Genomic DNA, 27,294 nt, shown 5'->3' on the forward strand with positions numbered 1-27,294 from the left:
CCTACTGGCTTTTATTGATTGTTTCTATGTCCTTTTTTTGTGGTATTCACAGTAAGTTCCTTGTATCTTCCCTGGAATTCTTTGTAGTTCTCACTGAGCTCATTGAACATCCTTAGAACCATTATTTTGAACTCACTATCTAATAGTTTGCTTCCCTCAATTTCATTTTGCACTCTTTCTGGGGATTCCTCCTGTCTTTTCAATTGGGGGGTTGTTTCTTTGTCTCCCCATTTTAGGTGACTCTTCTTGTTTATTTCTGCTTCTTAAATTGATCTGCTTTGACTCCCTGTCTTCGTGGTGTGATCTTCTGTGGTAGGAGACCTATGGGACTTAGTGGTTCAGCCTCTTTGATTTCCTGAACAATACTCTTTGAATGCCCTTTATGCCATTTATGTGTGCTTTCTGGTTGTAATAGGGTTTTGGTTTTTGTTGGGTCATTATTTGGTGTGTCTTTCCCTCTGGCTGGATGACTGAGAGTCACTTCACCCATCACGTGTTGTATGCTGTTGCACAGGTACTGTCAGAACAAAACCAAACAGCCCAGGATACAAACCAACACCCACAAAATTAGCCCCCATCCACAACTACTCTATCAACAGCAAATGAGCCATAAAGATATAAAGTGATTAAGACTATTATAAGAAAGGAAAAATGAACATGAGTGGCTAGCTGAAATAAAAATGACTTTGAGAGGGTAGAGGGAGGAACAATAATAAGAGTAGGGAATGGGGGCAAGGTGAAGGGAGAAAGAAAAAATTACATTGTGAAAAAAAGGAGGAAAGAAGGTGGAATGGAGTGAGAGACAGGAAGCATATAGTATTATGTTTAAACAGAAATTTAAAAATATAAATGCAAATAAAAATTAAAAAGTAGTGAGAGAGAGAAGAGAAAAAATAGGAACCAAATTGGTGAAATACACCACAGTGCTATCAACAACAATGAACAAAGAATAAGATGGAAAACAGAAAGAAAAGCTTAAGAGATATCTAGAAAAAAGAGAAGTGATTTTGAGATGACAAAGGAAGAAGTAATACTGAGAGTGAAGAATGAAAACCAGGCTAAGACAGGGAAAAATTAAAATGTAAAACAAAAAGAGAAAAGGGCAGGAGGAAGTAAAAATGCAGTAGGAAAGGGGAATAGTAAAATTTGAGATTTGAAATACAAAAATACTGAAGATCTAGAAATAAAATAGGAGAAGTACAACAACCACCACCATATCCACAACTGATGAGCAAAGATTGTTAAAGATGGAAATAGAATAATTGTATTTTAAGAATAGAAAAAAGAATGTGAGATGACTAATGACAAGAAAAATGGTTTTAAGAGGCTGGAGTGGGGAGAAGTAGAAAGTGTGTGGAATGGAAACAAGTCTTAGCAAGAGAGAAAGTAAAATTTAAAACAAAAATAGAAAGAGAAAAGAAGAAAGCAAAATGGAGTAAGAAAAGGGAGGAGCAAAACATGAGATTTGAAATAAAACTATAATATAAAAACTAGTGACTTAATATTCACAAACTTAAAGGGCAAGAAATAAATGTTAAAAAGCTATGCAGAAGAGAAAATAGCACAAATCATGAAGAAGATGTGGTGAAATTTGTCTCACTATTTTCTTTTTCTGGATCCATCCTTGGTGATGTCAGATGGAGTCCTAGTCTGACCCTAAGCAGCTTGTTAAGGCTACAGTGGTCCACAGTCTGTGGCTGTCTTCTCCTGTTTTTAATCTAGCCAGTCTGTAACCCACAGTCAGGCTTATGCACCATGGGTGGGGCAGAGTAATTCCTGTGGGCAAGGCTATTGCTTCCCCTCAGACTGATGCCATTTGAAGGGGAGTGCTCTGCCTGAGCAAGATGACTCCTGCAGTATGGGGAAAGACTCACCACAGGGGTCCTGGCAACTGCTCCCTCAGTTCTCCATCTCCAGGCTCTCCCCCAGAATCTCTACTCCATTCTGCCCACCCTCTTTATTATTATTAAAGCCCAGGGTAAGTGGTTGCAAACAAAATTATATGTGTTGTCCCTTTAAAAGGCTTGACTCCAGGTGTCTCTTCCTGACAGACAGAAACCCTGCCACTTTTCACAGCTGGATATTATCTGGGTTCTTTTCTGGCTCTGGTGCTATAGGCTGGGGAGCCCAGTTTGAAGTTTAGACCCCACAATTCTCATGGTGACCCCCCAACCACTGAATTTTCCTCCAGCATCTCAGCTGCCACCTGTGGGAGTCCAGCCAGCCTTCTTGCGTCTCCTCTGCATCTCCTACCAATCTCGTTGTGGTGAAGTGGTTTCTTCTGTCTGTCCATGGTTATAGGGCTTCTCTCCAGCCAGTGTTCCATTGGTTATTCTGGGTGATTTTTCTACAATTTAGTTGTAACTCCAGATTGGTCCTGGGAGGTGGTTAGTGTAGCTTCCACTTACTCCTCCGCCATCTTGGATCTCAACTGATAAAGTTTTCTAGTGGACAACAGCATAAGAGCAAACAGATATCTGATTCAATAAAACCCAGTTTTCAGGTGATACAATATTTCCTGATATATTTTAATAATCTGGCTCACAAACACTCATCCCAGCATTCCTGCATCCCTGTACTAAATGTGCACTCAAATCTCATTTAGTATTAATCTTGATGAATGTCAAGATCTAAGATGCAGTAATGTTTTTATTTTTATGACAACTTTAATGCTTTAATGAATAATTTTTGAGCCATTGATTAATTTTGTGATTTGGAGATCACAAAATACAACACAATGCAGCCCTGAAAAATGCAAATATCATGAATGTAAGCAATTGTACACAATGGAAAATTATGTGAAAATAGCACCTGTCATCTGCATATTAGACAAGAGCCCACTGCAATCCTTGAAATTCACAGACAACCTTTAAGAACACAATTATTAAATATAAATATAACAGAATTTCTGTGAAAGCCACCAGTTTTAAATGGGTGAGATGTATGGATTTAAAACTGTTTCTTGCTCTTTTTTAAAAAATTGAAGTATAATGGCATACAGTAGTATATTAGTTTTCAAGTGTATTAACAGGAATTCAATATTTGTGTACATTGCTAAAGACCACCACAATCAGCCTAGTTACTGTCTGTCACCATACAAAGTTAATATTGTTATTGACCTTATTCCCCATGCTGTATATTACTTCCCCATGACTTATTTACTTTGTATCTGGAAGTTTTTACCTCTTAATTCCCATCACCCAGTTTGTCCCCAACCCCTGTCTTCCTGGAAAACACCATTCTATTCTTTTTATGAGTCAGTTTTGTCTTTTTTTAAAAATTTCAATATAAATGAAATCATGCAGTATTTATCTTCCCCTGACTGGTATATTTCACTTAGCACACTGCCCTCCAGGTTCATCTATGTTGTCATAAAAGGCAAGATTTTGTTCTTTTTCATGGTTAAGCGATATTAGATTGTGTGTGTGAGTGTGTGTATATACTACATTTTCTTTATTTATCCATTGATGGACACTCAGGCTATTTTATTTTTAGTTGACAGCAATTTAAATTTGAGCACACCTTAAAGCTCTATCTTTTTACTCTCCCTCTTCAAGTTTTATGTTTTTGATGTCACATTTTACATCTCTTTATATATCTTTTGAGTAATTATTGTAGATTTAGTTAGTTTTACTACTTTTGTCTTGTAACCTTTAAACTAGCTTTATAAGTGATTATTTCACTACTTTTACTACATATTACCTTTACCAGAGAGAATTTACTTTTGCATGTTTTCTTTGTCTTTAATTAGTGCCTTTTTTTTTTTGCCTTAAAGAAGTTCCTCTAACATTTCTTGTATGGCTGGTTTAATGGTGATTAACTCCTTTAGCTTTTGCTTGTCTGGAAAACTATGTCTCCTTCAGTTCTGAATGGCAATTTTTCTAGGTAGAATAGTCTTAGTGGAGGTTTTCTCCTTTCATCACTTCGAATTTGTAATGCCACTCCTTCTGACTTTCAAAATTTTTGCTGAGCCCTGGCCAGTGTGGCTCAGTTGGTTGGAGCATGGCAATGCTCCAACCAGTGCTCCTCCCCTACAGATCAAAGGCTTATGGGTTTGAATCCCAGTCAGGGCCCATACCCGGTCAGGATTCATATGAGAAGGCAACCAATTGATGTTTCTCTCTCCCATCCCTTCTCTCTAAAAGAGCAATGAAAAATGTCCTCTGGTGAGGATAAAATGTCTTTTGCCTGAAAAAATCTTCTATAGCACTATGGGGTTCCCCTTGCATGTAACAAGTTGTGTTTCTCTTAATCCTTTTATGATCCTCTACCTTTAACTTTTGATGTTTTAATTATATTATGTCTTGGTGTGGCTATCCAAGATTGTTTCTATGTGTTAGGTGAAACAGCTACTCCTCTGTCTTGAAGTGGCCTTGTACAGGTGATGAAATTTGTCATTCAACTTTTTTCTAGCTCTTGGTTATCTCTCCAAGCTTTTTGATTGTCTAAACAGCTTGATTTATTCTTAATAGGTCCCCCTTATTGAAAATGTGCCAAGCAAGACTTGTCAGTATTCCAAGGGGAGGGATCTCATTTAGTGCATAGTTCCAGGCTGAGTGGAAGCTAGACCCTCAGGCAATAGCTCACTTCTGTGAGGCTTCAATCAGGAACCCTGCTAGCCTCCAGACCAGGACATCTGGAGGTATCCCCTGGGTGATGGTTGCAAAAACTGGGCTCCAGATGAGTCTGTAAGCTCCTTTCTGGGAGGTATCATCAAACTGTAGCAAGGCCAAGGTGGTGTGCAATATGGTATCTCCCTGCACTCCCTAGGGAATATGGTATATCCCCTGGGAGCACCTCTGTGCCTCTAGATGTCTGGGAAACAGGAAGCCTTTCCCTCAGGCTGAAGCTCCAGAGTGAGTCAATAAGCTTTCTTCATGGGGAGGTCTGGGAGTGTTTCAGTCTGCTGTTTGGTAGCCTGGCAAGAACAGCCTTCCTGATTATTACCATTCTGTGGAGCCTGGGAGCCCCAGCCCCATCAGCCACCAGGGGCAGGTGATCAAGGGGCACCTCCTGTGCGGGCTGCATATGCCCACTGATTTTAGCAAAGTAGCCAGAGAGTGCGGGGTGGGGGTGGGGTAAATTTGCAGTCTCCAGAAAGATAGCAGAATAATGCCTTGACTGCACACACCCTCAGGTTTCAGTGTTGCAGCTGGAGTGTCTCTTCTCCTGCCTGCTAGCCTCAGGGAGGGAGCCATAGAATGTTGTAATCACTTGTGCTCTTAGGTGCCAGCCACAGAATGGGGAAGTGCTGTAATTGCCCTTACCCACCAACACTGGCAAGGGAGCAGGAAAGTGCTACAACAATCTACACGCTCTGGTTTCAGCAAGGCAGTGGGAAAGTGTCACAACCACACATCCCCATTTTCTCTAGCAAGGCAGTGAGAGGGTACCAGGTCTCAGCTTGCCTGCCTGTGTCAGGAGGGCAGGTGGAGAGTATAAAAAATGGCATCTACCAGCACCTTTGTCTCAGAAGAGTATCAACTGTGTCCTGGTTCAGCAGATGCTTTAAGTTTAACAAATGAGCCTCCTTCACATGTAGCCTAAGTGCTTTTCAAACTTCTGCTTTTGCGCTGGGTCCTGGAGAAAGTGAGACCACAGGTAAGTCCCCTGAAAGGACAATCTTACTTCCCTATAATTTTGGGGGCCTCTGAGACATCAGCCCCATTGGTTTTCTAAGCCAGATATTTTTGAGCTCATCTCTTCATTGCAGATCCCAAGGGTGGGGGCCTGATGCAGGGCACAAACCTATTGCTCCTCTAGCAGTGTGGAGACACCACACTGTTGGGGTCTTTTGGGCAGCAGCATGTCTCTGATGTGGCTCTTTTATCTGCGGTCATGAAGGAGCAGTTTGTCTACTTTTCAGATTTTTTTCAGAGGGAAACCATCCATAGATAGCTGTAGGTTTGGTGTGTCCTTGGGAGGTGAATTCAGCATCTTGGATCCCTCTATTTCTTGCTGGGTTTTTTTTTTTTTAGTCCTCACCTGAGAATAAGATTATTGATTTTTTAGAGTGAGAGCAAGTGAGACAGAAAGAGAAGCATCAATCAGTTGCCACCTGTACGTGCTCCAACCTGGGATCAAACCTGCAACCTTTTGGTGTATAGGACGATGCTCTAACCAAATGAGCCACCCAGCCAGGGCTCTTGTTCTTTTTTTTCCCTTTCTAAAACCTAGCACTTAGGAGATAGTAGGCAACTACCAGTGGTTTGTGGAACACATTTTGAGAAATAATACTCTAAAGTCACATTCTTATAATATCTAGCCTGGAGCCCTACTTGAGGCTATTGTATGATAATCGGCCTTCTGGAGACTCCAGAGCTTCGAAGTACAAAAGGAGCTTGGATCCTTAGATGGTGGATCTGGGTGGAGGCAAAGCACCACTTTTCCAGCATTTCCTCAAATTACGTGATCAACTGCGTCCCTTTCCTTTTTTTCTAATTAAAATATCCACATGGCTTGAGTACCTTTGGGATGGTAGCAACAGAGGGATCTCTCCAGGGCAGGGATGTGTTGACTTCCAGCTCAGTGTCAGGAACTACCCAGAGCTTTATGCCAAGATGGCTGGCACAGTAGTAAGAGTGGCCTTATTGGAGGCATCAGGTCCATGATATAAGACTTCAGATTGCTCTCCAATCACTAACCATATGCAAACAATGTCAACACATCTCAGATCTGTAAGAAACATCTGCGTATTGGTTCACTCCACTGACCTTTCTAGCTGGAAAAGTAGCCACTGAGGGCTGCCCCTTCTCCCTGCCATCCCCTTCCCAACAGCCCTATCATTTCCCATCAATGACACCCCGGAGAATGAAGCGAGCACATTAAGAGGTCAGGTTATGTAGGGTAAGTGGAGGCAGTCTGGCTTCCTCACCCAGTTGTCTGGGTAACTAAGGGAAGTAATGTTCCCATAGCCTTGGAGGGGCCTGATAACTAGTGTTCTCACATCCTTGAGACTGGGTCCAATCAACTGTTCCCATGACATGAAGTGGGCTCGCATGCACAGAATTATGTTATGTTCTGTAATGTTCTGGCAGTTTTCCAGCTTTTTTCCCCTCTAGTACTTAAACAGGTAGGGACTCCCTGCTGGAGGTGATCATTATGAGACACATGCAAGGGGACAAGTGCCACGATAGGTGCCATGCTGGGGAGTAAGAGCCATGACATAAGACATGCAGATAGACATGTAGCTTGCAGCATGCATGGCTCACCCACCTGTGAACAAGGGCATGTCAGACACCCCAAAGACTCCATGAATATTATTCTGTCTGCACAAATAGCATGGACCTGCCCAGCCTTGGAGGGTCGCAACACAGGTTACCACCAATAAGGGATGTTTATCACCCCTAATCTGTTTAACTGTCTTGTGCTGGCCCCAGGCTTCAGGGCTGACCAGGGTTTACTGTGATTAGGGCACATCATGGGTGTCATTTCCAGAACTCACCTCCACACTGGATATTAATTTCAGACTTTTGACATGTTTCCCAATAAAGGCACATACATCTTTTTGTGCAATGTGTTACTTTGTTAATGCGAATATTTAAAATGCACATTTTTTATAATCATGTTCCAGCATTTATTAATTTCCTATCTTTAGAGCCTCAAAAAGTGGAAGTGGCTTCAGCCTCTTTTAATCTCTGAGAGATCCTGAAGCTGGGTGAGCCAATGTAACATTGGGGTAATGCCCCTCCTAGGGGAGGGGGCCACTCTTCTCTCATGGCCAGCAATGCCAGCCAATGCTAAAAGCCATGTTTACAGATTCTAATGTGAAGGCATTTTATTCCCAACTCTACTTGGGGAATTTGGACTGAGATTCCCAAGATAAAGCTAAAAGCTGATACTGACAGTATTTTACTAGAAATGAGGGATGACAGAAAGGCACAGAACATCTCCTATGTGCTTCAAAGTCCACCTTCTAGAAATGGAACTGGACTGAATAGTTCAAATGTTATCCTGTGATTAATGGGGAGCCACTGAAGATGGTTGAGGAATGAGTGGCTTGTTCAATACTGTGTTTTAGAAAGATCATGGTGGCTAATGGAGGAAAGGAGAATAGAGCCTGAGACTATTGTCTATGTATATCCAGGTAAAAATTTCAAGTCAAGTACTCTAGGTGCAGGAGGTGGAGGAGCATGCCAAGGATCCTCTCCTAGAGTTTCCAGTTGGAACCCTGACAAGACAAATGGCCCTTCCCAGGCAGAGACACTTTGAAAATAAATTGCAGCCTCCCAAAGAGGGGAAAGCAGCCTGATCCCAGCCTTCCTCATATGGAACATTTTCTCTCCTCTCAAGCGTTATATGGGTGAGAGTAAAAAGGCCAGGAAACCTCTGGGGGCAGAGCAGGTCCTAAAGAGAGTAGGAGATAGTTTTTTATTGGCCACCTTGGGGATCTGATGTCCCATTTTCTGGGGCAGCTTGTCCACTTGCTTCCTCCATCATCTCCTTGTACTGACGTCTGAAGAAGCCAACCTGTAGAGGAGGAAGGAGGGAGAAACCATGAAGTCCAGTGGAAGAGGGAAAAAGAGATTATGGGGAAGGGGAGAGATTCATCATTTCTGGAACCCCTACTGTGTTCAACAGGTGCAGTAATAACTTCACACACATTGTGACATTTAGACTTTACACAGTTCTGTGAGCTGGATAGAATTATCTTAAGAACAAGAAACCAAGACCCAGTGTAGACCAAGCACTCGCCTACAGTCACAGAATGAATCTGTGGTGGTGTCAATACCAAACCCAGGGCAGTGCTATTTTATGTTTTAATTTGCTGTCAAGGGAAAAGTGCAGAAAATCAGAGAAGAGAGGGAAAGAAAGGGAGACAGACTAGAGGAGGTCTGAGAATCAGATAGGAAGCACAAACATGGGGGATGGTTGGGGACTGCTGATCTCTCACATGCAGTAAACTACCAAAAATGTGTGCACAATTCCAAGGCAATTTTTCTTTTTTTTTAAGATTTTATTTATTTTATCTTTAGAGGGGAAGGGAAGGAGAGAGGGAGAGAAACATCAATGTATGGTTGCCTTTCATGCGTCCCCTGCTGGGAGTTGCCCTGCAGGGAACTGGCCTGCAACCCAGGCATGTGCCCTGACTGAGAATCCAACCGGCGATCGTCTGAGTCGCAGGCCCGCGCCCAAGGCAATTTTCCTTATACCACAAAGACTGAAATCAAATACTGGTGGTATGAAGAGTAGGATGAAAACTCACCTTGTACAGTACGGCTGTGAAGAGAGCCAGTAGCAGCAGCCCTCCCACAGAGCTGCCCACAATGAGGAGTGTGGGGTTGTGGACCTCATGCTTCTCCAACACCAACTCCATCTGGAGCAGAGGTGACCCCATCAAAAAATATCAGGACTCTGGCAGCCTCAGGCTCTACCCAGGTTCTCTAACATTTAATCTCTCCCCTCCTTTCCCAAGCCAAACTCCAAGGGATGACATAAAGATGCACTCATAGGTTTAGGGACAATTGTCTCACCTAGGGACCTTCACCCTTCCTCTCCCTGGGCTTCTGAGCCCCCAAACCAGCAACACAGATTTAACACCAGAAGCCCTCTCACCAACCAGGCTACTGTCTACCACAGTCACTACCTGGGCTCTCAAAAACTCCTCCTGTCCTGGAAGCTGGGAATACACAGATCTGTTGAACGTGATTGCAGCCACACTCACGACTGATACCTTCTTCTGCAATGTCTGTAAAAGAGAGCAGGAGAGCTGGGGAACTAGCTCTGGGGGAAGCTCAGAGTCAGAGAAATGTCCTAGCTTGATGGGGGATGGGCACAGGCATAACAGGTACCACCTGAGTCCAGGGGTGGGGCTGTGCTGTTGGGCCTACACACCTGGCTGACCCAGCTGAAGCTGAGGTTGCCCATCAGGATGAAGTCCAGCTCCTCCTGGATGCCAAAGGAGGGGATGTCACAGAGGAACTTCAGGCAGTCAGCAATGGAGCAGTCCTAGGGACCGAGAAATAGCATCAGGCCAGAGAGATGGGTTTGAAGGCAGAGGGTAGCATTAAACTGCCTGGTTTAGGGGAGCAGCCACATGTGAACGCAGGACAGCTGTTTGGCAGACATCCTTCTGAATGTCACATGGACTCCTGAGTTAGATTCCTCTGAGGTGTGGCTTAAAGTGGGGGACAGCCAGAGCCCTCCTCACCAGCACATGATTCTTCTGAATGTAGGTGAGGAAGTTGGACTCTGTGGGCACCATTCTCTCTGCAGAACACTGAATAGATGGGTTCTGGGAAGACACAGAAAGCAAGCATCTCAGTGGGGACATCAGAGATGCAGGAGAGTCACAAGAAATCCAGGTAAGGGGGTTTAGGGAAGGAGCCATGAACAGTCCTTGAGTACCTGGGGGTGGAGGACCTTCAACTCTGTCCACACAGTCACCTGGTTCAGCTCCACAGGCACCAAGAAGCTGATGCTGACAGGCAGGTCTCTCTGTCCCAGGTTGTTCACCTGCACAGAGAGCAGTGAGGGCCAAGACCATGCCAAATGCTACATCCCTCCCCCGTCTCGGGATTCTGGGCCAGGGCCCCAGCCCATGCTCCTGAGTCGTCATCTCTCTGGAGACACCATGCTCTTACTCGCCTGGTATCTGTGCTGGGCCAGGCTGCTTCCCTTCTCCTCAGAGGCAGAGAAGTTGAGATACTTGGTGGATTCCTCATGGCTGGGGAGAGAAGATGCATGGGTGGATTTGAAGCCTACAGGGGCCTCCTGAGGAGGCTCCACCTGAGAGCACGACAGGACATGTGGTCATGGGGCCTTGGGGTACCCTGGAATGAGGTCTGTGTCTGACTTGGGGTACTGGGAAGATTTAGGGAGCAGGGCTGAGCTTCAAGCTGGGTGCAAGATGCTTGCAGAAGCTGCCCACAGAGGAAACTGCCAGCTGGGGTTGATCAGGGGGTGCAGTGAAAGGGACTGAGACTTAGGCCACTGACTCACTGGGGAGTGGCAGCCAGGGCCTGCCCACCCTCTCTGTGCCTGCTCTCCTCCCAGGCCTTCATGGGTGTGGAGGGTGTGGCTGGGCGTGTGGGACACAGCACAGGTTTGGGGAGACTCAGGCTGACACTGCTGACAAGTATCTGCTGGTCACTGCACCTGTCTGGTCTCCCAGGGGCCTTCCTTGGGGCCCTACTCTACTGTTTCCTTGGCTTTCTGTACCTGGGGCTTAGAAGTGAGGGAGGGAGGGCCCACAGCAGGCTCTTTGCTGTATCTCAGTGTAACAACGCCTCCTCAGGCCTGCCAAGGCCCGTGCCTGGAGACCTGGTGGACAACATGGTCCCTTACATGGGTGGCTGATTCCACCTCTGCCCCTCCTTATTCCCTGGGCCCCTGTCCTTTGCCTGGCAGTCCAAAGTCTAGACCACCACTCCTATTCTGAAGTCGCATCTGGCTCTGCCAAAGGGCTCCCCAAGATGCCCAGGCTCATCCTGGGCGCCCCTCTGAATGCATCTTCCCATAGAGTCACACCTGCAGAGGACAGCTGAGCCGCAGGGCCACACATGCCTAGACATGGTGTGCTCTCCCTGTGAGTGCCCTGCAAGGTGTGCTAACCCCAGTGCAAGCTCCAGGAAACAGGCTCAGAGCATGTAACTGCCTGGGCTGCCAAGAGACCTCAGTGTGTAGGTGTGAATGACAGTGTGAAGCTCTGGGCAGGAGGATATCCAACGAGGCACAGATGTGCAAGTAGTGGGGGACTATTCCCAGGCAAAGTCACGTGGGGCTATTACATGTCGGGAGTGCATACATCCCACAAGGGCAGGGGTTGATGTCTGGTTTAGATTACACATAATAGATGGAGGCTCAGTAAGTCTTTGTTGATGTCAAACGCGCTCACGGAAAGCAACCACAGCACTGTGCCTGAAGCATAGCAACTACGAGGAAGGCGTCTGCGCACACACTTGACTCTCAGTTTCAAACGCCTCAGCTACCTCTCATCCACCTGTCCAGGCAGCATCTTAAGCTCGTCCTTGACACTCCACCTCTGAAGCGGGCACGTTATTCCTCCCTGTCCTCCCGAAGAGACTGGCAAAGGGAGGGGGAGTGGCTCTGAAAGCCCTGCAAGTTGTCAATCTGTTCTTTGCGATGAAGAGCTGTCCCACCCAAATGCCACGGGCCAAGTCCAAAGCCACTGAACCCTTCAATGTTTAACTGAGGCCTCCCCTGACAGGAGGCCTTACCCACCTCAGGCTGCAGAATGACCTTGCTCCCCAGTAAGTCTGTAAAAACCTTGAAGACAGAGACATCTCTCATATCTCTTATGCAATCCAGGACAATCTTGGGGCTTTGCAGAAAGGATTCTGAGAACTGTAACCTCTATTAAATATAGAGTGTAACGATGATATCACTCTTATTATTGTCACAGCTAGCCCACAATAACTCTCGATGATACTAGAGTTATCACCTAATGATTGAAAAGGTAGTGATAAAACCTAAATGTCCCAGATGTTCAAGGGCTGCAGGGATGGAAAATCTCCCTGAGCCCCACCAGAATGATGGAGAAGACCGTTTTCAGGTCTTGGTGTGGCACCTGCTGATCACGGTGTAGACAGCATACTTCACCGGGAGCTCCAGCTGGAAGGTGGTCTTGCTGGTCCTGGGGGAGTTATTCTCACTGGGGAAAGAGGAGGAGCCATTGCCAAGTGCTCCTGAAGAGGAGGCTGGGCTCCAGGGGCTGTTGCCCAAGCCTGGGCCTGCTCGCCTGGGCCTGCTCACCTGGCCCTGCTCACCTGGCCCTGCTCACCTGCTCACATTGGCCATCAGAAGCAGGCGGTCTCCCAGCATGGCCTTGGGGGAGACGTCAAAGGTGGCTATGAAGGTGATCTGAGGAAGAGGCAGGCAGGGGGGTTGGAAGTGTGGAGGTCACCGAGCAGTGAGACGGGGTGGGGGCAGGGCAGTGGGACATAAAGCTGACCTGAGCACCCCCACGGAAGATAAGGTGTTTGATGCTGCAGCGGGTGCTCCAGCTGTCCTGGCCTCTGGCTGGGGCGCTGTCACAGGTCAGTTGCAGGGAGCGTGACTGCAGCTGGCTCTAAGCACAGGCAGGTGGAAATAGGCAGGTGAGCATTTGTCAGTATTCCTGTTCCAAAGACACTCCATAAAGTTGTGACAGTTTCCTGGAATCTACTCTGAGGTCATGTTTTCAAAAAATCCTTAGAACTTAGACACTATCGGGTCACACTTCTTCCTAATGTAGAGATTTCAGATTTATTAAAGTCTCCCTCTTTTTATTTATTGTTATGTTCAAAAGGCTTTCTATCATGGAAATGTGCAAACATACTAAAAAGTAGAGAGGCTGGATGAATCAACCCCCATGTACCTATCACTCAGCTTAAATTACCGACATTTTCTACTTTTGTTTTAATTCATCTTTTAGGAAGAGGGGAAGGGAAGGAGAAAGAGAGGGAGAGAAACATCAACAGGAGACAGAAACATCAGTCTGATGCCTCTCACACCCACCCTGGCTGGCATAGACAATGCGTGATCTTACTTATTCTTATCTCTCATGAAGATGAACCATACGGGGATTATAGAATTCATGGTAACAGGACATACACACACCCATACTCCCACCCGGNTCCTCCACTTTTTTTTCTGGGCAACTTAAAGCACATGTTGAATATTGCACCATTTCATTCAGAAATACTTCCACTTAATACCACCAACAGACAAGGGCATTTTTGACATGACCACAAGACTCAACAGATCACACGCAGCAAAATTAGCAATAACTCCTTAACATCAGCTAATATCCAGGTCATGTTCAGTCTTCCATATTTTGTCTCCAAAACTATTATTTTACAGCTTGTTGGTGAAGTAAATAGCCAACAAAGTTGCACACATTGCATTGGGTTGATATGTCTAGAAGCACTTCCAATGATAGGGCACTCACCCCTCATGCAGCCAGGCCTTGCCACTTCTAGTGCATTCCTTCAAAATTAATCAAAATACGACCCCTTTGGTAGCACTAGCCAAAGAGAGGTGTAAGAGGCCAACCCACCGAATGTAATGTGCAGGCCTCATTTATATGCTGGTTTAAATAAATCAGGTGTAAAAGATACTTTTGAGTCAATTAGAGAAAGTTTATTATGGTCTAAGTACCAAGGACTCATTCATTTCATTGGGTGTGATATTGGCACTGGGCCGTGTAGGATGTGGGGACTGTCCAGAACCATTGGGGGAAAACAGGGAGGACTGATGTGATATCTGGGGTTTGTGTCAAAACACTTGAGCAAAGAGGGGGAAAAGCCAGATGAAATACATGTAGCAAAACGTTGGTGACTGATGAATCTGGGAGAGAAGGTTTGGAGAGATGTGTTGATGTACTCTCTACTTTTGAAAATGTTTAAACTTTCATAAAATTCTTGTTAAAAATCTGTTTCACTTTGACTGCCATGGTCCTAGTCCTGTCTTCTGGAGCGGGGATCACTAAACAATAGCCCATCACCAATTTTTTGCGGGTACAGTTTCATTGGAATGCAGCCACGCTCATTCATTTACAAATTGTTAATGGCGGCTTTCACTCTACAGCAGCAGAGCTGAGTAGATGTGAAAGACACTGTGTGGCCCACACAAGCTGAAATATTTATTTTTTCGCCCGTAATAGAAAAGGTATGCCAACACAGAGCTAGACTCACGGGGGTGTCCAACCTGTGGCCCACAGGCCCCACACAGGCCAGAATGAATGGAGGTGAATGTGGCCCAACACAGAATCATAAATTTACTTAAAGCATTATGAGATTTTTTTGTGATTATGTGTCGCAATGTATTTAAGGTGTGGCCCAAGACAACTCTTCTTCCAGTGTGGCACAGAGACACCAAAAGGTCGAATGCCCCTGCTAGAGTAACTGATAAATTTAATGGGACAGTGTTTTAAAAAAATTGAAGGCCAAGACATGTTTTCCTTTCAAAGAAGAATATTGATATGATGTAGAATACAAAGAAATTTAAGGCAGGGTCCCCTCTCTCTCCACCTCAGCAGCTTCCTGGGAGCTCATTCCTGACCGTCAGTGTGCTTAAAAATGTGTTGCCCAGAACTGAACACAACATGAGCTGAAGCAAGCCCTGGCTAGCACAAGCCTGTCTGTCCAGCCAGATCGGCCCAGACCTCTTGCTTTATGAGAGGCTGCTAAGCAATGGCAGCCCCAGCCAGAGCTTTAACCCAGCACAGGAGTCTCTGCTGATCTCCAGCCATAAGCTACTGCCTTCCCCAGGGGCAATAATACCTGGCTCTTTGTCACACGTCGATAGGACAGCCCTGGTGGGTAGGAGAAGGTAACTGTGGTTCCATAGGAATCCTCCCCATCGTTCCACACCTTCACTTCCATGTTCAGCTCTAGGTTACTGCCCACCACCAGGGTCTTCAAGCTAGGTGTTGGGGTAGAGGGCAGGAGATGATTCTGTGACTAGGGCTAGAAATGGTCTGGGGCTAAAACACAGAGTGGGGAGGTGGGGAAACATGAGAGGTAGGGTGTCTGGTTTCTGAGCACAGGATAGAAGTGTTAGGGACAGCCAAGCAGGAGCTTTAGATTCCAGGAGGTAGGGCTGGGAGACCAGGGCAGGTCTACGGAGGTGGAAGCTCACCCCGAGAAACCAAAGGAGATGCCCAGGTCATCTTGGCAGATGTGGTCAGCTCCACAGTTCTTCTCAAAGGGGAGCTGAGAAGGAAGGCAAAGCAGGGTTTTCTCCAAGGTCTAGAGTCCATGCCTCCACTCCCTCCTGCAGAGCCCGACCCCAGGACTCACAGAGGCTGTGTAGTATCTGGGGACATCCATAGCCAGCATAGGCTGCAGGTCTCCAAAGGAAGAGATGGGGTTGCCCACCAGGGAGAAATTGAGACGCAAGGTGATGGGGGTCACTGAGTCTTCTACACAAGCCTTTGAAGAGACAGACATTGAAGAGAGCAGGTGGCTAAGGAAGGCAGAATCCTCACAATCACTAGCCGTGTCCTGTCTCCTCATCTGTAAAATGGGGTCACAATGACACCTACCTGTACTCGTTAAACACTTATCACTGATCCTGCCACGAGAACCTCTGCTGTGGTTGTCTTCTGCCTCAGCTCCCCTTTTCCCAGCCTCACACAGGCTCAATCCATTCAGGGTCTTCTCAAACTTCACCTGCTCCCAGAGGTCTCTGGACACCCCTCTCTTCTCCCCTTGGCTTTGCCGTTCTTCCCAGCATTCATCACTACCTGATGCCTCTTATCTAGAAGCTCGATTGTTTTTGCCATCTCTCCAACACTTCCCCTGGGCATGCACTGTTTTGTCGTCTGCTGTGTCCCTGGCACCCAGGACAGGGTCTCTCTCAAAGGAACAACTCGACAAAAGAATCCCAGCCCACTGCCCGGTAGTTCTCTGAAACAGCCATGCTCTTTCCTGAAATCCAGCTGTGTGGTTTCTGGCAGGTGCAGCCAACCCATCCATCACTTTATTCACTCACCTGCCAATCCACTCACTCAGTTGGCTAACAAATGTTAAGCCCCTCCTGCACACAAGGTGCCGTGTTGGTGCTGAGCCAGCAGCAGGACCAGAACATGCCTGTCCTTTCCCCGCCCAGCCCACTGCCAGCCTCAGAATCCCCTCCATCCCCAGGACTCCCAGACCCCCTCACCGGAAGGAGCAACTTCACATCCTCACAATGCTGTCCCAGCCCAAGAACTCTGACACGAGTGAGACTCCAACTGCTTGTCTCCTTGAAAATGGCACGGGGATTCAGACGGCCAGGGTCCAGGGTCAAGTCAAAGGTCACAGAGCTTTTGAGGTCACCTACAGGGGAAAGTAGGGGATGGGGAGGGCCGAGAGAACCAGGAACTGCCCAGGTGGGCAGAAGGGCATGGCAGGAGACAGGAGTCCTGAGCTGGTGGACACCAGGGATCAGGTTGTCCTGAGCCAGAGAGGAGAACTCACCCAGCCGGGTCTTGGGACTTTCATACACATGAAGGCAGACATTGGCATCACCCAGTTCCTGGACAGAGGATGTGTGCTCCTGACACTCATACACAGACCTGGCAATCTCTGCAGGTGTTATGTAGATGTTCATCCACACCCTCAGCACAGGTCTGGTCCTGTGGGCAGAATGAAGAGCTGAGGACAAGCCCTTGGTCTCTCAGGAGGGCAACCTTGGATGGGAGTGTGGAGTCTGGTGTCCTAGGTAGAGCTCGGGACCATCTGGAGAGTGTCCGGGCAAGGGGGTTCTCACCTGAGCAGCAGTGCACGCCCCTGGGCCCCCACGGCCAGGTCCACAAGTCCGTCCAGGGTGAGATCTTGACCGCCACTCAGCGACTGTCCAAAATGCTGGAGTCTGGGGGAGAACTGGGACCCCGTGATCCTCTGGACAGAGAGGGAAAGGCAAGCCAGTTTGCGGGGGGTGAGAGGGAGAGGTTGGAAGTCAGCAACAAGAGGAATAATGGGGAAGTAGGAATGTGGGAGACCAAAGGGGTGAGTAGTGAAACGAGATCACCAAGAAAAGTGCCTGAAAAAGAGGAGGTGGGGTGGGGCAATGAGGATGAGAGAAAAAGAAAGATTCCTAAGACACAGGAGAAGCCGTGGAGGTGGAAAGACTGGCCTGGTGACCTGAATTTCATTTGCTCATTCATCTAGTGTCAGGTTCCAATTCTGGTTCTTCCATTACAAGCCATGAGTGAGGCCTTGAGCCTGGGATTCAGTCTTTCTGGGCCTCATTTTCCTCACCTTTCACACGAGGATAATAATACCTCAGGGTTCAGTTGTTAGTAGCAAATGAATGAATTCCTATAGTTCTTAGAACAGCACCTGCGATGTGCTCACAGTTAAGTACTGATGACAAGGAGTATCAGGACAGAAAGGGACCTCAGAGCCCATCCAGTCCCACCTTCCTCTTCTCAGACAATGCCAAGGCCAGGCAGCCTTTAAAGGGCCAAGTCCAGACCTGAAACCTGATCCTCCAACCCCATGCCCAAGGCCCCTTTTTGCTCCCTGTGTCTTTAGAGCACAAGGAGGGATCAATTGGGATGGGGTGGCTACTCCCACAAACAGACTCTGGGCTCCAGGCCCCTGCCTCCCCTCTGGGTCCCTTTTATTTCCATCGCTCTTGTGATGAGCAGTCCTCCCTCGGAGGGCGTGCCCTGTAAGTCTTTGGGCATTGTTGGGACTGGCAGGCATTAAGAGCAGTAATAATGAAATAAAACAGAAAGTTATCAATGCCCAAGGGAGTATAGAGAGAAAAAGGGGGTATAGAAACAGCACAGACACAGTCAAATGGCTTTGACCTCAGGAAAACTAATTTCCCCACCATATCCTCACGTTGGTGCCCAGGAGCCTGGGGAACAAGGCAAGACTCTCCCAGTCAAGTGTGCGGTGTCATACGGCTTGTAGTGCAGAAGGAAAACCATGACTGGCCATGATCTGGAAAGGCCTTCTCTTGGAATCAGGACCCGTGGGTATGTACAACCCAGGAGCTAATAGCAGTCAAGGGTCTACAGAGATGTGCCTCTTAGCCGGTGCAGCAGGGGGAATTAAAGAAGTCGCTGTGCACTGAACGCAGTTTTGTGGCAACTGTCGGATTCTCTTTGTTGATGCTGAACAAAGCCCTTTGCCCTCTTCCTAGAGTTCCAAGTTCTTGAAAACCCCATTCACGTGTGAAACGGTATCAGCAGCAATTGATTATGATGTAACACCTATTATGGCCAGGCACATATGCATATATATATGTGCTATGTGTGTGCTATATGTACATGTATGTACTAACTCATTTAATCCTCCCAGCAGCAACCCAATAAGGTTTATTATCACCACCATTTTACAGGTGCGGAAACAGCACAGACAGCTGAGTAACGACCAAGATCACAGAGCTGGGAAGAGACAGAACTTCAGGGATCTCCTGTGCCTGTTTTTCTAACAACTTTCTGAGATATAATCCACATACTGTACGATTTACTCATTCGAAGTATACGCCTCACTGTTGTTCAGGATTTCACAGAGTTGTGCAGCCATGGACAAAGCAATCTGAGAACATTTCCGCCACCCCCAAAAAGGAACCTTCTTCTCTTTAGCGGTCACGCCTTTGCCCGTCCTTCCCCTCCACCCCCACCCTCTGACAACCACTGATCTACTCCCCGTCTCTATGGATTGGCCTCACCTGCAGGTCTAGTATAAGTGGAGTCTTACCATTAGTGGTCTGCACGCCTGGCTTCTTTCACTCAGCATAATGTTTTCAAGTTTGATCTGTGTTGTAGCATGTGTCAGTTCCTCATTTCTTTTTATGTTGGAGAATATTCCATTGTGTGGCTGTACCCCATTTTATCTCTCTGTTCATTAGTAGATGGATAGTTGTGTTGTGTTTCCACCTTTTGGTGATTACGAATAGCGCTATTAGGACATTCCGTGTGCAACCTTTTGAGTGAGCCTATGTTTTCACTTCCCTTGGGTGGAATCGCTGGGTCATACAGTAACTCCAACGTTTAACCTTTAGAGGACTGTTTTCCAAAGCAGCTGTGCCATTTCACCTTCCCACTAGCGGTATGCGAGGGCTCCAAATGCTCCACATCTCCACCTTGTTATTATCTGTCTTTGGTACTCTAGCCATCCTAGTGGGTGTGAAGCGGCATCTCACCGTGGATTCAATTTGCTGAAGACTGATGACTTATGATGTTCCACATCTTTTCATGTGCATATTGGTCCTTTGTAGATCAGCTTTGGAGAAATGTCTACTCAGATCCTTTGTGTTTGAACTGGGGCCTCCTTGACTTCTGCCAAGGGAAGCAGCCCTCTCTTCTCAGGGAACCCTGCCCCACTGGGTGAAGGCTCCTGCCTAGATGGGCATTTGGCAGGGTTACCGATGGCAGCAGGGAATGGAGTCATGCAGCACCCCGGGAGATGCACGGGTGAGTGGACAGGCAGGCTGAGCAACCAGACCTAAACTGATAGGCAACAGGGAGCCACCAAGAGTCTGGGCCGGTGGGTTAGAAGTCAGAAGACTGGAGCCTCTCATCACCATTCCTGACCCACTTCAAACTTTGGACAAGTCAAGGCACTTATCTTCTCTAGGCCCCAGGTTTCATCTCTCAAATGTGTTTGCTAATGCCTGGCCTTTGTACCTTGTAAAGCTGCTGGGGAATTAAAAGCCCTGGGTGGAGAACCTACTCAAGTATCAAGTCTCTATACAAAGCAGAAAATGTACCAGTCAGTACTTCCATTTCTAGAACCCCATAGATTTTGTTTGCTGCCTCTAAGATGGCCAGTGGTGGGCAAAGGAGGTAAGCTGTGATAACAGAGAATTTTCTAGGTGGCAGTGTGGAAGAGCAGGAGAAGCAAGGAGAAGGTGGTGGTAGTGATGGGATCTGCCACAGGGCCTCACCTGGCTGTGGGAGGGGCTGATGCCCAGTCCTGAGGTCCCATGAAACAGGTAGACAGCACCCTGGTTCTCCTGTTCTCCCGGGGCCCCGATGGCCACGTCCATCAGCCTGTCCCCATTCACGTCCCCCAGCACGGTCAGGGCTGTCCCGAAGCGCCCCCAGGGGTGGCCCTGCTCCCCATGGAGAATGACCTCACACTGCCACCTAGCTCTCTGCAGAACAGAACCAATGCAACCCCTCAACCTGGGCAACCCCTCCACCCCACACCCAGCCCCGCCCAGCCCAGGTCTGGTCATCAGCCACTCACCCCGTGGGGCAAGGGGCACACAGACACCTGGCCCCCCCGGGCCGGTTCATAATAATGGGGAGCCCCGATGAGGACCAGGTCAGAGTTGCCATCTCTGTCCACATCCACGGAGCACAGGGAGGCCCCAAAGTAGGAGCCAATCTGGAAGGCAGAGACTGAAGTCACCCTGTCTGCCCCCACCAGAGGGGCTCCCCTCTGGGCCAAGTTCCGCCTCTCCCCAGGCACAAGCCCCAAACCCCTTCATCTCCTCCCTCTCCACCCCTGGAGACCCTGCCTCCCTCACGTTCCTCCACGCCCAACCTGGGTCCCTGTGACTTCAGCCTTCGGCTTCCACTTCCCAGACACCTGGGTAAAGATGTCAACCTTCCCGGTGTGCTGATGGCGGGGGGCCCCCAGGACCAAGCTCTGCACCCCCTTCCAAAGGGCCAGCTCGGTGGAGTAACCTGAGGGGGACGGACCTCAGCACAAAGGCTTGCACCCTCCTGCCCCCCAAGCTGCCCCTCCCAGGCAGCTCATGTCCCACCTGTCCTCACAACCAAAGCCTTTTCTCACCCAGGTAAGAGTCCCTCATGTCCACATTCTCCTGAGACATGTTGACGAATGTGGGGCTCGCATTTGGGGGGTACACAAAGGCACCTCCAGACCAGCTGAAGCTCCCCACGGCCCCCAGAACTGGTCCATCCTGTGGAGAAAGGATTCTGGGGCTGAGCAGGGGAAACGAGAAGAAACAGCAATTCCAAAGCAATCCCTGCCACCAACTGCATTCACTCACATGACATCCACCTGCACTTTCCCTCCCTGTTGCTTCCCTCACCAGCAGCCTTGAAAAGACCACACTCACGGGTATAAACACAGCACTGAAGCCCTCCTGGGACATCTCCAATTCAAAGGTACTACTGCTTGTTGTCTGTGTACCTAGGGGAAGCCATTACACTTGGGTTACAGGGGGGAAGACAGGCTTTGCGGGGTCTTAGGACACCTTAGCTTTAAGAGGATCTAATATTGTAGACTAATACCCCAAGGGAGGGGTTAGTGCCCATGACCTGGAGATCCAAGTTTCAAGAAGAAAAGGCACTTACCGAAAGAGGATTTCCAAAGTGAGTACTTCCGTCTCTGACTTACCCTCAATGGCAAAGATCTTCTCTTTTAGTTTGTTTTGAATGTCTCTCAAAGCATCAAAGTTCTCCACTTTAAATATATGTTCATTGGAGGGCCTTGATGCAATGTCGTTTAATTCTTTCCAGGAATGTTCCTTTTGAAACGCCAATCCCACCTGTCCCCAACAAAATCATTGAGTACAATGAAAATAATCACAAATCTAATATGCCTACCACTTTGTGGGTGCTGATGTCCTCCAATAACACTGCAAGGTCAATATTATTAGACCCAGTGTACAGGAGAGAAAAATGAGCTCAGAAAACAGCAAGAAGTTTAGGGAAAGGAATCAGAGTCCCCAGGCTAAAACAGTTTTCATCGTGAATGTAGTAGAAGCTGAGAGAGTGGGGGTGGCGGGGGGGGGGGGGCAGGGCAGGGCGGGGTCGGGGGTTTCTGTCCTTGAAAGGGAAGTTGCCTTAAGAGGAAGCTGTGGGAGGGCATCACCACATCCTACCCCAACTGCATAGCGAATGATGCCTGCTGCCTCGGCCATAGGGATGACATCCCTATAATCCAGGGGGTCTCCTTCTTTCTGCCCATCAGTGATCACAATGAGGATCTTGGAGGCATCCTTTCGGGCCCCACTTGTGGCACTGAAGAGTTCTTTTCTGTCAGGGAAGAAGAGGGTCCAGAGGCCACTGAACAGAGGTGTTGCCAGCCCCTGATGCCTTTGTGAGCATGAAGAGGTGACCCTTCCTCTGGAAGGCCCTGGTCCTGCTAAGAGGCTCCCAGCTTGGCAAAGAGCCCACAGGTGAAAAAATCAGTCCCATCTCTCCCTTTTTCATGGAGTCAGATGAGACACAGAGGAAAACCAGACACCGTAGGGAAGGAACAGGAAGAAGTCAGCACTCACATGACCATCCTGATGGCTGTGGCCGTGTGCGTGTACCCTCTCAGCTGATTCACAAAATTCAACAGGCTTAGTGGGTCTGAGATGTGCGTGAAGTCTTTGAAAGTGAAGTGAACCCGGAACTTGCTGGAGAACTGCATCAGGGAGAACTAGGAGAAGTGGGTGGGGCTGGCACCAAGGCCACTCCATGGAACTCCAGGGGAGCCTCCTGCAAGTCTCCCCAGAGGCTCCTGTGCGCTCCCCTTCCCTGCTTCGAGGGCACACCTGGGTGCTGGGTCTCTGGAACTGGCTCATCACAGCCTTCACGAAGCTCAGCATCTTGACAAAATCTCTGGAAGAAATGCTGCCTGAGCCGTCAATCAGAAAGACGATGTCCTGCTCCTGCGTTGGGCACTCTGCAGAAGGAGGCAGCACCAGTCTTCTGAGGGACACTCCCAGAGCCCAGGACCTCAGCCTCCTGATGACAAGAACTCGCCCCTTTCTAGCCTCTGCCCAAAACGTGGTCCCTAAGTTTCCTAAAGTCTCTAAAGAGGCTACATCAGTGATTCACCTGCTCACACCTGCACAGCCAGCCTGGTTGATAAAAAAAAAGTGAAAGTTCCTCCAATCCAGATGGTAAGAAGCTGCTTCCCCACTTCTATCTCAGCGGTCTCTACCTCTCCCCATGCCCCCCCCCCGCCCCCACTCCTCTTTCCACAACATCTCCACTGTTCTAGCCCCAGGCTGGGGTCTCTCCTCATTGGTTAGTGCTGAACTGAAGTTTTGTTACTTTTTTTTTATTCAGTCTCCATAGGACTGTCAAAAAATTGCCAATACTGCCCTGGCTGGTGTTGCTCAGCGGATTGAATGCTGGGTTAGAAACCAAAAAGTCACCAGTTCGAATCCCTATCAGGGCTCATGCTTGGGTTGCTGGTCAAGTTCCCACTTAGGAGTGTGTTGAATTAACATTTCTTTCCCTCTCTTTCTCACTCCCCTCCCTCTAAGAATAAGTATTTTTAAAAACCTTAAAAATTTTTAATTGTCCATGCTGACTATATTTCAAATTATCATGGTGAGGTATTGGGAAAAGTTTTCAATTAGCAATAATTGAGCCTTGGCTAAACATCATTGGCTATGATACTGCCACTGTGCAAAGCTTTTTGAGTAATTTTAACATTACTCCTCACGATAGCCACACACTGGTCCCATTCTGTTCTCAGCTTAAATACAGGATCCCACTCCCCTCCTAGGTGGATACAGAATCTGTCCTCAGAAGACAAGCTCTCCCAGCTGTCATCTCCCTTTCTGCCTCAGAGGCCTGCCAGCAGAGAGAGTGGTGACCCTGATGTTCTCAAGAAAGCCCAAGTGCATGTGGGTAAAGTTTACAACCTTGAAGGTGTTAAATGGGGCACTTCGTTCAGTGGCCAGATGTCATTTCCCCAAGGGCCTGAGTGTGAATGTGAAACCAGGGAGGGGCCTCAGTCTGCTGTGGGCCAGGTCTGAAGAACTCACTGTTCCACTCCCGTTCCCATGAGCCCTGGGGAAACCAGGCCCTACGACTCAACCTGCATGTGTGTGTACATGTGAAACATACACATTCACACTGCCTACCCTCATCACCCTTTCCCAGGCTGCTGCACAAACCAATTTTCACCCAGCATACACTAGGTGAAAATAAATTCCCTTCTCTCTAAAAATAATAGCAGTTGGCATTAACTGAGCCCTCACCACATGGCAGGCATTGTGCTAACCCCTGGCCATAGAACATCTAATGTTACTCTCAGTGTTGGATGTGCTGTTATACCCACGTGAGATGTGAAGGAACTGAGGCTCAGGGAGGGTAAGGGCAGAGGAAAGGTCTTCCAGTGAGACAGTAAAGCAGGCCGTGACTCCCCAGCCTGTGTTTGAACCACTCCATAACCCAGTAAAAATGTTTTCCCTCTTCCTTATCTGCTCTGGTAAGAGTGTCTCTGGCCCCACTGCATTCCCAGTCAGATGTGTGTGGGCTCCTCTAAAGACCCAGTAGCCCAAACACTCACCCTGCAGGGCAGCTGGGAGTCTCTGGGCCTTCCAGGAAGAGGAGGCAAACAGAAAGCAGGACCCAGTCAAGTATATGTTCTCCTTGCATGCATGGTGCACAGTGGGGCCACAGGCCTGGGGACAGAGGAGGTTAGTGGGAGGGGATGCCTCTGCCTCTGTTCCACCCACCCCATTCCAGCACCTCCACCTTCTACAAGAGCCCCAGCTCCAGCAGTCCCAGGTCCCCACTTCTTCCCCCAGGATGCTCCTGTGACCCAGGGCAACTCACCAGCAGCTGAGAGGGGTTGGTGGCAGCTGTCAGGGATAGGCCCAGGGACATGTTCACAGCTTCTGGGGGGACTAAAGGGACATATATGTGCGTGGTCACCCTCAGGACAGAGGAGGCTGTGTATGTCTGGGCAGAGCTCAGCTCATCCTCAGGAGACAAGGAGGTCTGGCACATGAACAGGGTTTCCAGGTCTTGATGGATTTACTAGGGGAACAAGGATGCAATGTGTGGGGAGGCCTGCAGGGGGTCAGGAAGCCTGCCTGAGTGTAAGGATTTACAGACAGAGCTGAAGCTAGAAAATGGGTCCCTTGTGCTCCCCACAGACCCTGCAGAGCATGGGAGTTTGGAGCTTGGTCTCAGGGAGGAGCAGTAACTCACCCTGCAGGTCGATGGGCTGACAGGTAGCTGTGCTATAGGCACACTGGTAGAGGCCTCCTGTTTGGTTGATGGCCTTTATTTCTTGGGGGGCTCCAACTACCACCCTGGGGAGAGACAAAGAGCACTGCAAAGAGTGCAGACACTACAAAGACAAATACCATATGATTACACTTATCTATGGAATCTAGTGAACAAAACAAACAAACAAAACAGAAACAGACTCATAGATAAAATGAACAGAGGGTTGCCAGATGAGAGGGAGATGAGGGAGCTGGCTGAAAAAGGTGAAGAAATTGAGAAGTACAAATTGGTAGTTATAGAATAATCATAGTGATGTAAAGTACAGCACAGGGAATATAGTCAATAATATTGTAAGGTGCCAGGTGGGTACTAGAATTAGCAGGGGGATCACTTCATAAATTATATAATTGTCTAACCACTATGCTGTGGACACTACAGCCAGACTGCCACTCCAGCAAATTTGCCTCATCTCTCTGCCTCAGTTTCCTCATCTGTCAAGCGGAGATTAATAACAACTAAAGTTCTGCATGGGAGGGATTTTTGTCTGTTTTATTCTTGGAATATGCATGGCTTCTGAGACATATAGTACATGTTCAAAAATTGTTGAATTGAGCACTAAATCAATATCCACATAAAGTATGGCACAGTGCATGGCACCTAGTAAATGCTCAATAAATGTTAGCTGTGATCATTGAGATGGTAAGACAGCTTTTGCTTTCAGTTCAATGCTTCATAACCTTGGAGGAATTGCCCTATCACACAGAAAGAAAAAGCGTATGAATAACAGGAGGGAGGAACAGAACCCTGCACAGGAAGAGAGTTGATGAGAGCCAAAGGTCAATCACCACTTGGTCCTCACCAGGAGTTGGCATACTGGACCACAGTGTGTCCAAACCCAGCACTGTCCATGAGGAAGGTTGTTGGCTTGTCGGTGTCCAAGTTGAAGCAGAGAGAGGAAGCCAAGGCTGGAGAAGAGGTTGAGGAGAGAAGCTTTGGAAAAGGGTCTTTCTTCTTCCCTATCTCCCTGGGCTCAACCCCTAGTCTCCCCTGCAGGCCCAGCATCACAATGTGTCCAGGTCTCCTGGACTCCGGGGCTTGGACCTCCTTCAGCTTTGTTTCTCTCTTTCAGATGGTCCAGAGACAGCTCTTCGCCCAGTGGCCTACTAGCAAGTTTTAATTCTCCATTTCTGCCAAGCAACACCCTAGCTCTAAAGCCCCTACCCCACCCCTACTCTGGGGCTCCTAAGAGGGAGAATCCAGGAAAACTTGGGGCCAAAGGGGCACTGTGGACAGAGCACAAAGTTAACTTGTTTTGCCTACTTGAGAAATCTGTGGATTGTCCAGGAAACTGGCCTCTCTTGCAGAATCTTGTAAACTTCCTTCAAATTCATTCCTCAACCTCCTCTCTCTCCACAAACTCCAGATCTCAAACTCTAGATCCCTCCCCTAATGTCTGAATCCCAAATATGTGCATTCTCAGCTCTCTCCTTGCCTGGATTCCAATCCCTTCATCCCCTTTCATCAGGGCCCCCGGCTTACCCATCAACAGAAGAAGGGATGTCCTGGTTCTGGTCATGACTAGGAGGTCAGACATGGGCTTCCAAAGCCCCTGGGCTCTGGGGGGAGGCTGGATGTTCCAAGATGCCAAGGGAACAAGTGAGCAGAGATGCGGTCAAGAGGCTGTTGTTAGACAGGGAAGTTGTCAGAATGACTCAGAAGTGGAGGGTGGAGAATATGACTAAAATATGCAGAGAAAGGGGCTGAGGCATCCACACTGCCACCCAGGAGTCTCTCTGACCAGAGAGGACTTGACTTGCCTCTTTTGGCTCAACAATCTAGACTTGTATGGATGCCAGTCCTTGCTCTGCCCCACCTCTCCCAGTTTTCCTTGTTGTACTGGCTGAAGGTTCCCTTGACCTCAAGAGAGGGAAGGGGAGAAGTCAGGGTAGGCTTAAGGCCCTAATGCA

The 27,294-nt window shown here is 48.1% G+C and overlaps 1 protein-coding gene and 1 non-coding gene across 3 annotated transcripts; both read right to left on the reverse strand.

Moving 5' to 3' along the window:
- Positions 1-7,552: 7,552 nt before the first annotated feature.
- Positions 7,553-27,006, reverse strand: ITGAX (integrin subunit alpha X). 2 transcript variants are annotated; one of them, XM_037033648.1, is made up of 30 exons: positions 26,867-27,006; positions 26,187-26,289; positions 25,307-25,410; positions 24,929-24,999; positions 24,660-24,774; positions 22,906-23,036; positions 22,645-22,790; positions 22,246-22,399; positions 21,759-21,909; positions 21,478-21,551; positions 21,189-21,318; positions 20,937-21,079; positions 20,637-20,777; positions 20,332-20,541; positions 17,197-17,327; positions 16,905-17,062; positions 16,609-16,763; positions 15,744-15,875; positions 15,583-15,656; positions 15,225-15,366; positions 12,914-13,030; positions 12,743-12,822; positions 12,530-12,613; positions 10,588-10,666; positions 10,348-10,455; positions 10,151-10,234; positions 9,835-9,948; positions 9,587-9,688; positions 9,206-9,316; positions 7,553-8,469 (listed from the first exon to the last, which is right to left on the reverse strand). In XM_037033648.1, exons 1-30 carry the CDS (start codon positions 26,919-26,921, stop codon positions 8,371-8,373), a joined length of 3,498 nt encoding a protein of 1,165 aa, XP_036889543.1. In that variant the 5' UTR covers positions 26,922-27,006; the 3' UTR covers positions 7,553-8,370. The 2 variants fall into 2 exon arrangements, with proteins under 2 accessions (XP_036889543.1, XP_036889541.1); XM_037033646.1 differs by having other exon boundaries at positions 26,187-26,292.
- On the reverse strand, positions 23,633-23,778 carry LOC118978282 (U4 spliceosomal RNA). Its single transcript, XR_005064682.1, has one exon. It is a non-coding gene; the product is annotated as a U4 spliceosomal RNA (small nuclear RNA).
- Positions 27,007-27,294: the final 288 nt, after the last annotated feature.

The sequence above is a fragment of the Sturnira hondurensis genome, unplaced genomic scaffold (genome assembly GCF_014824575.4).
Source record: "Sturnira hondurensis isolate 20B ecotype Veracruz unplaced genomic scaffold, ASM1482457v3 Scaffold0021756, whole genome shotgun sequence".
NCBI lineage: Eukaryota > Metazoa > Chordata > Mammalia > Chiroptera > Phyllostomidae > Sturnira > Sturnira hondurensis.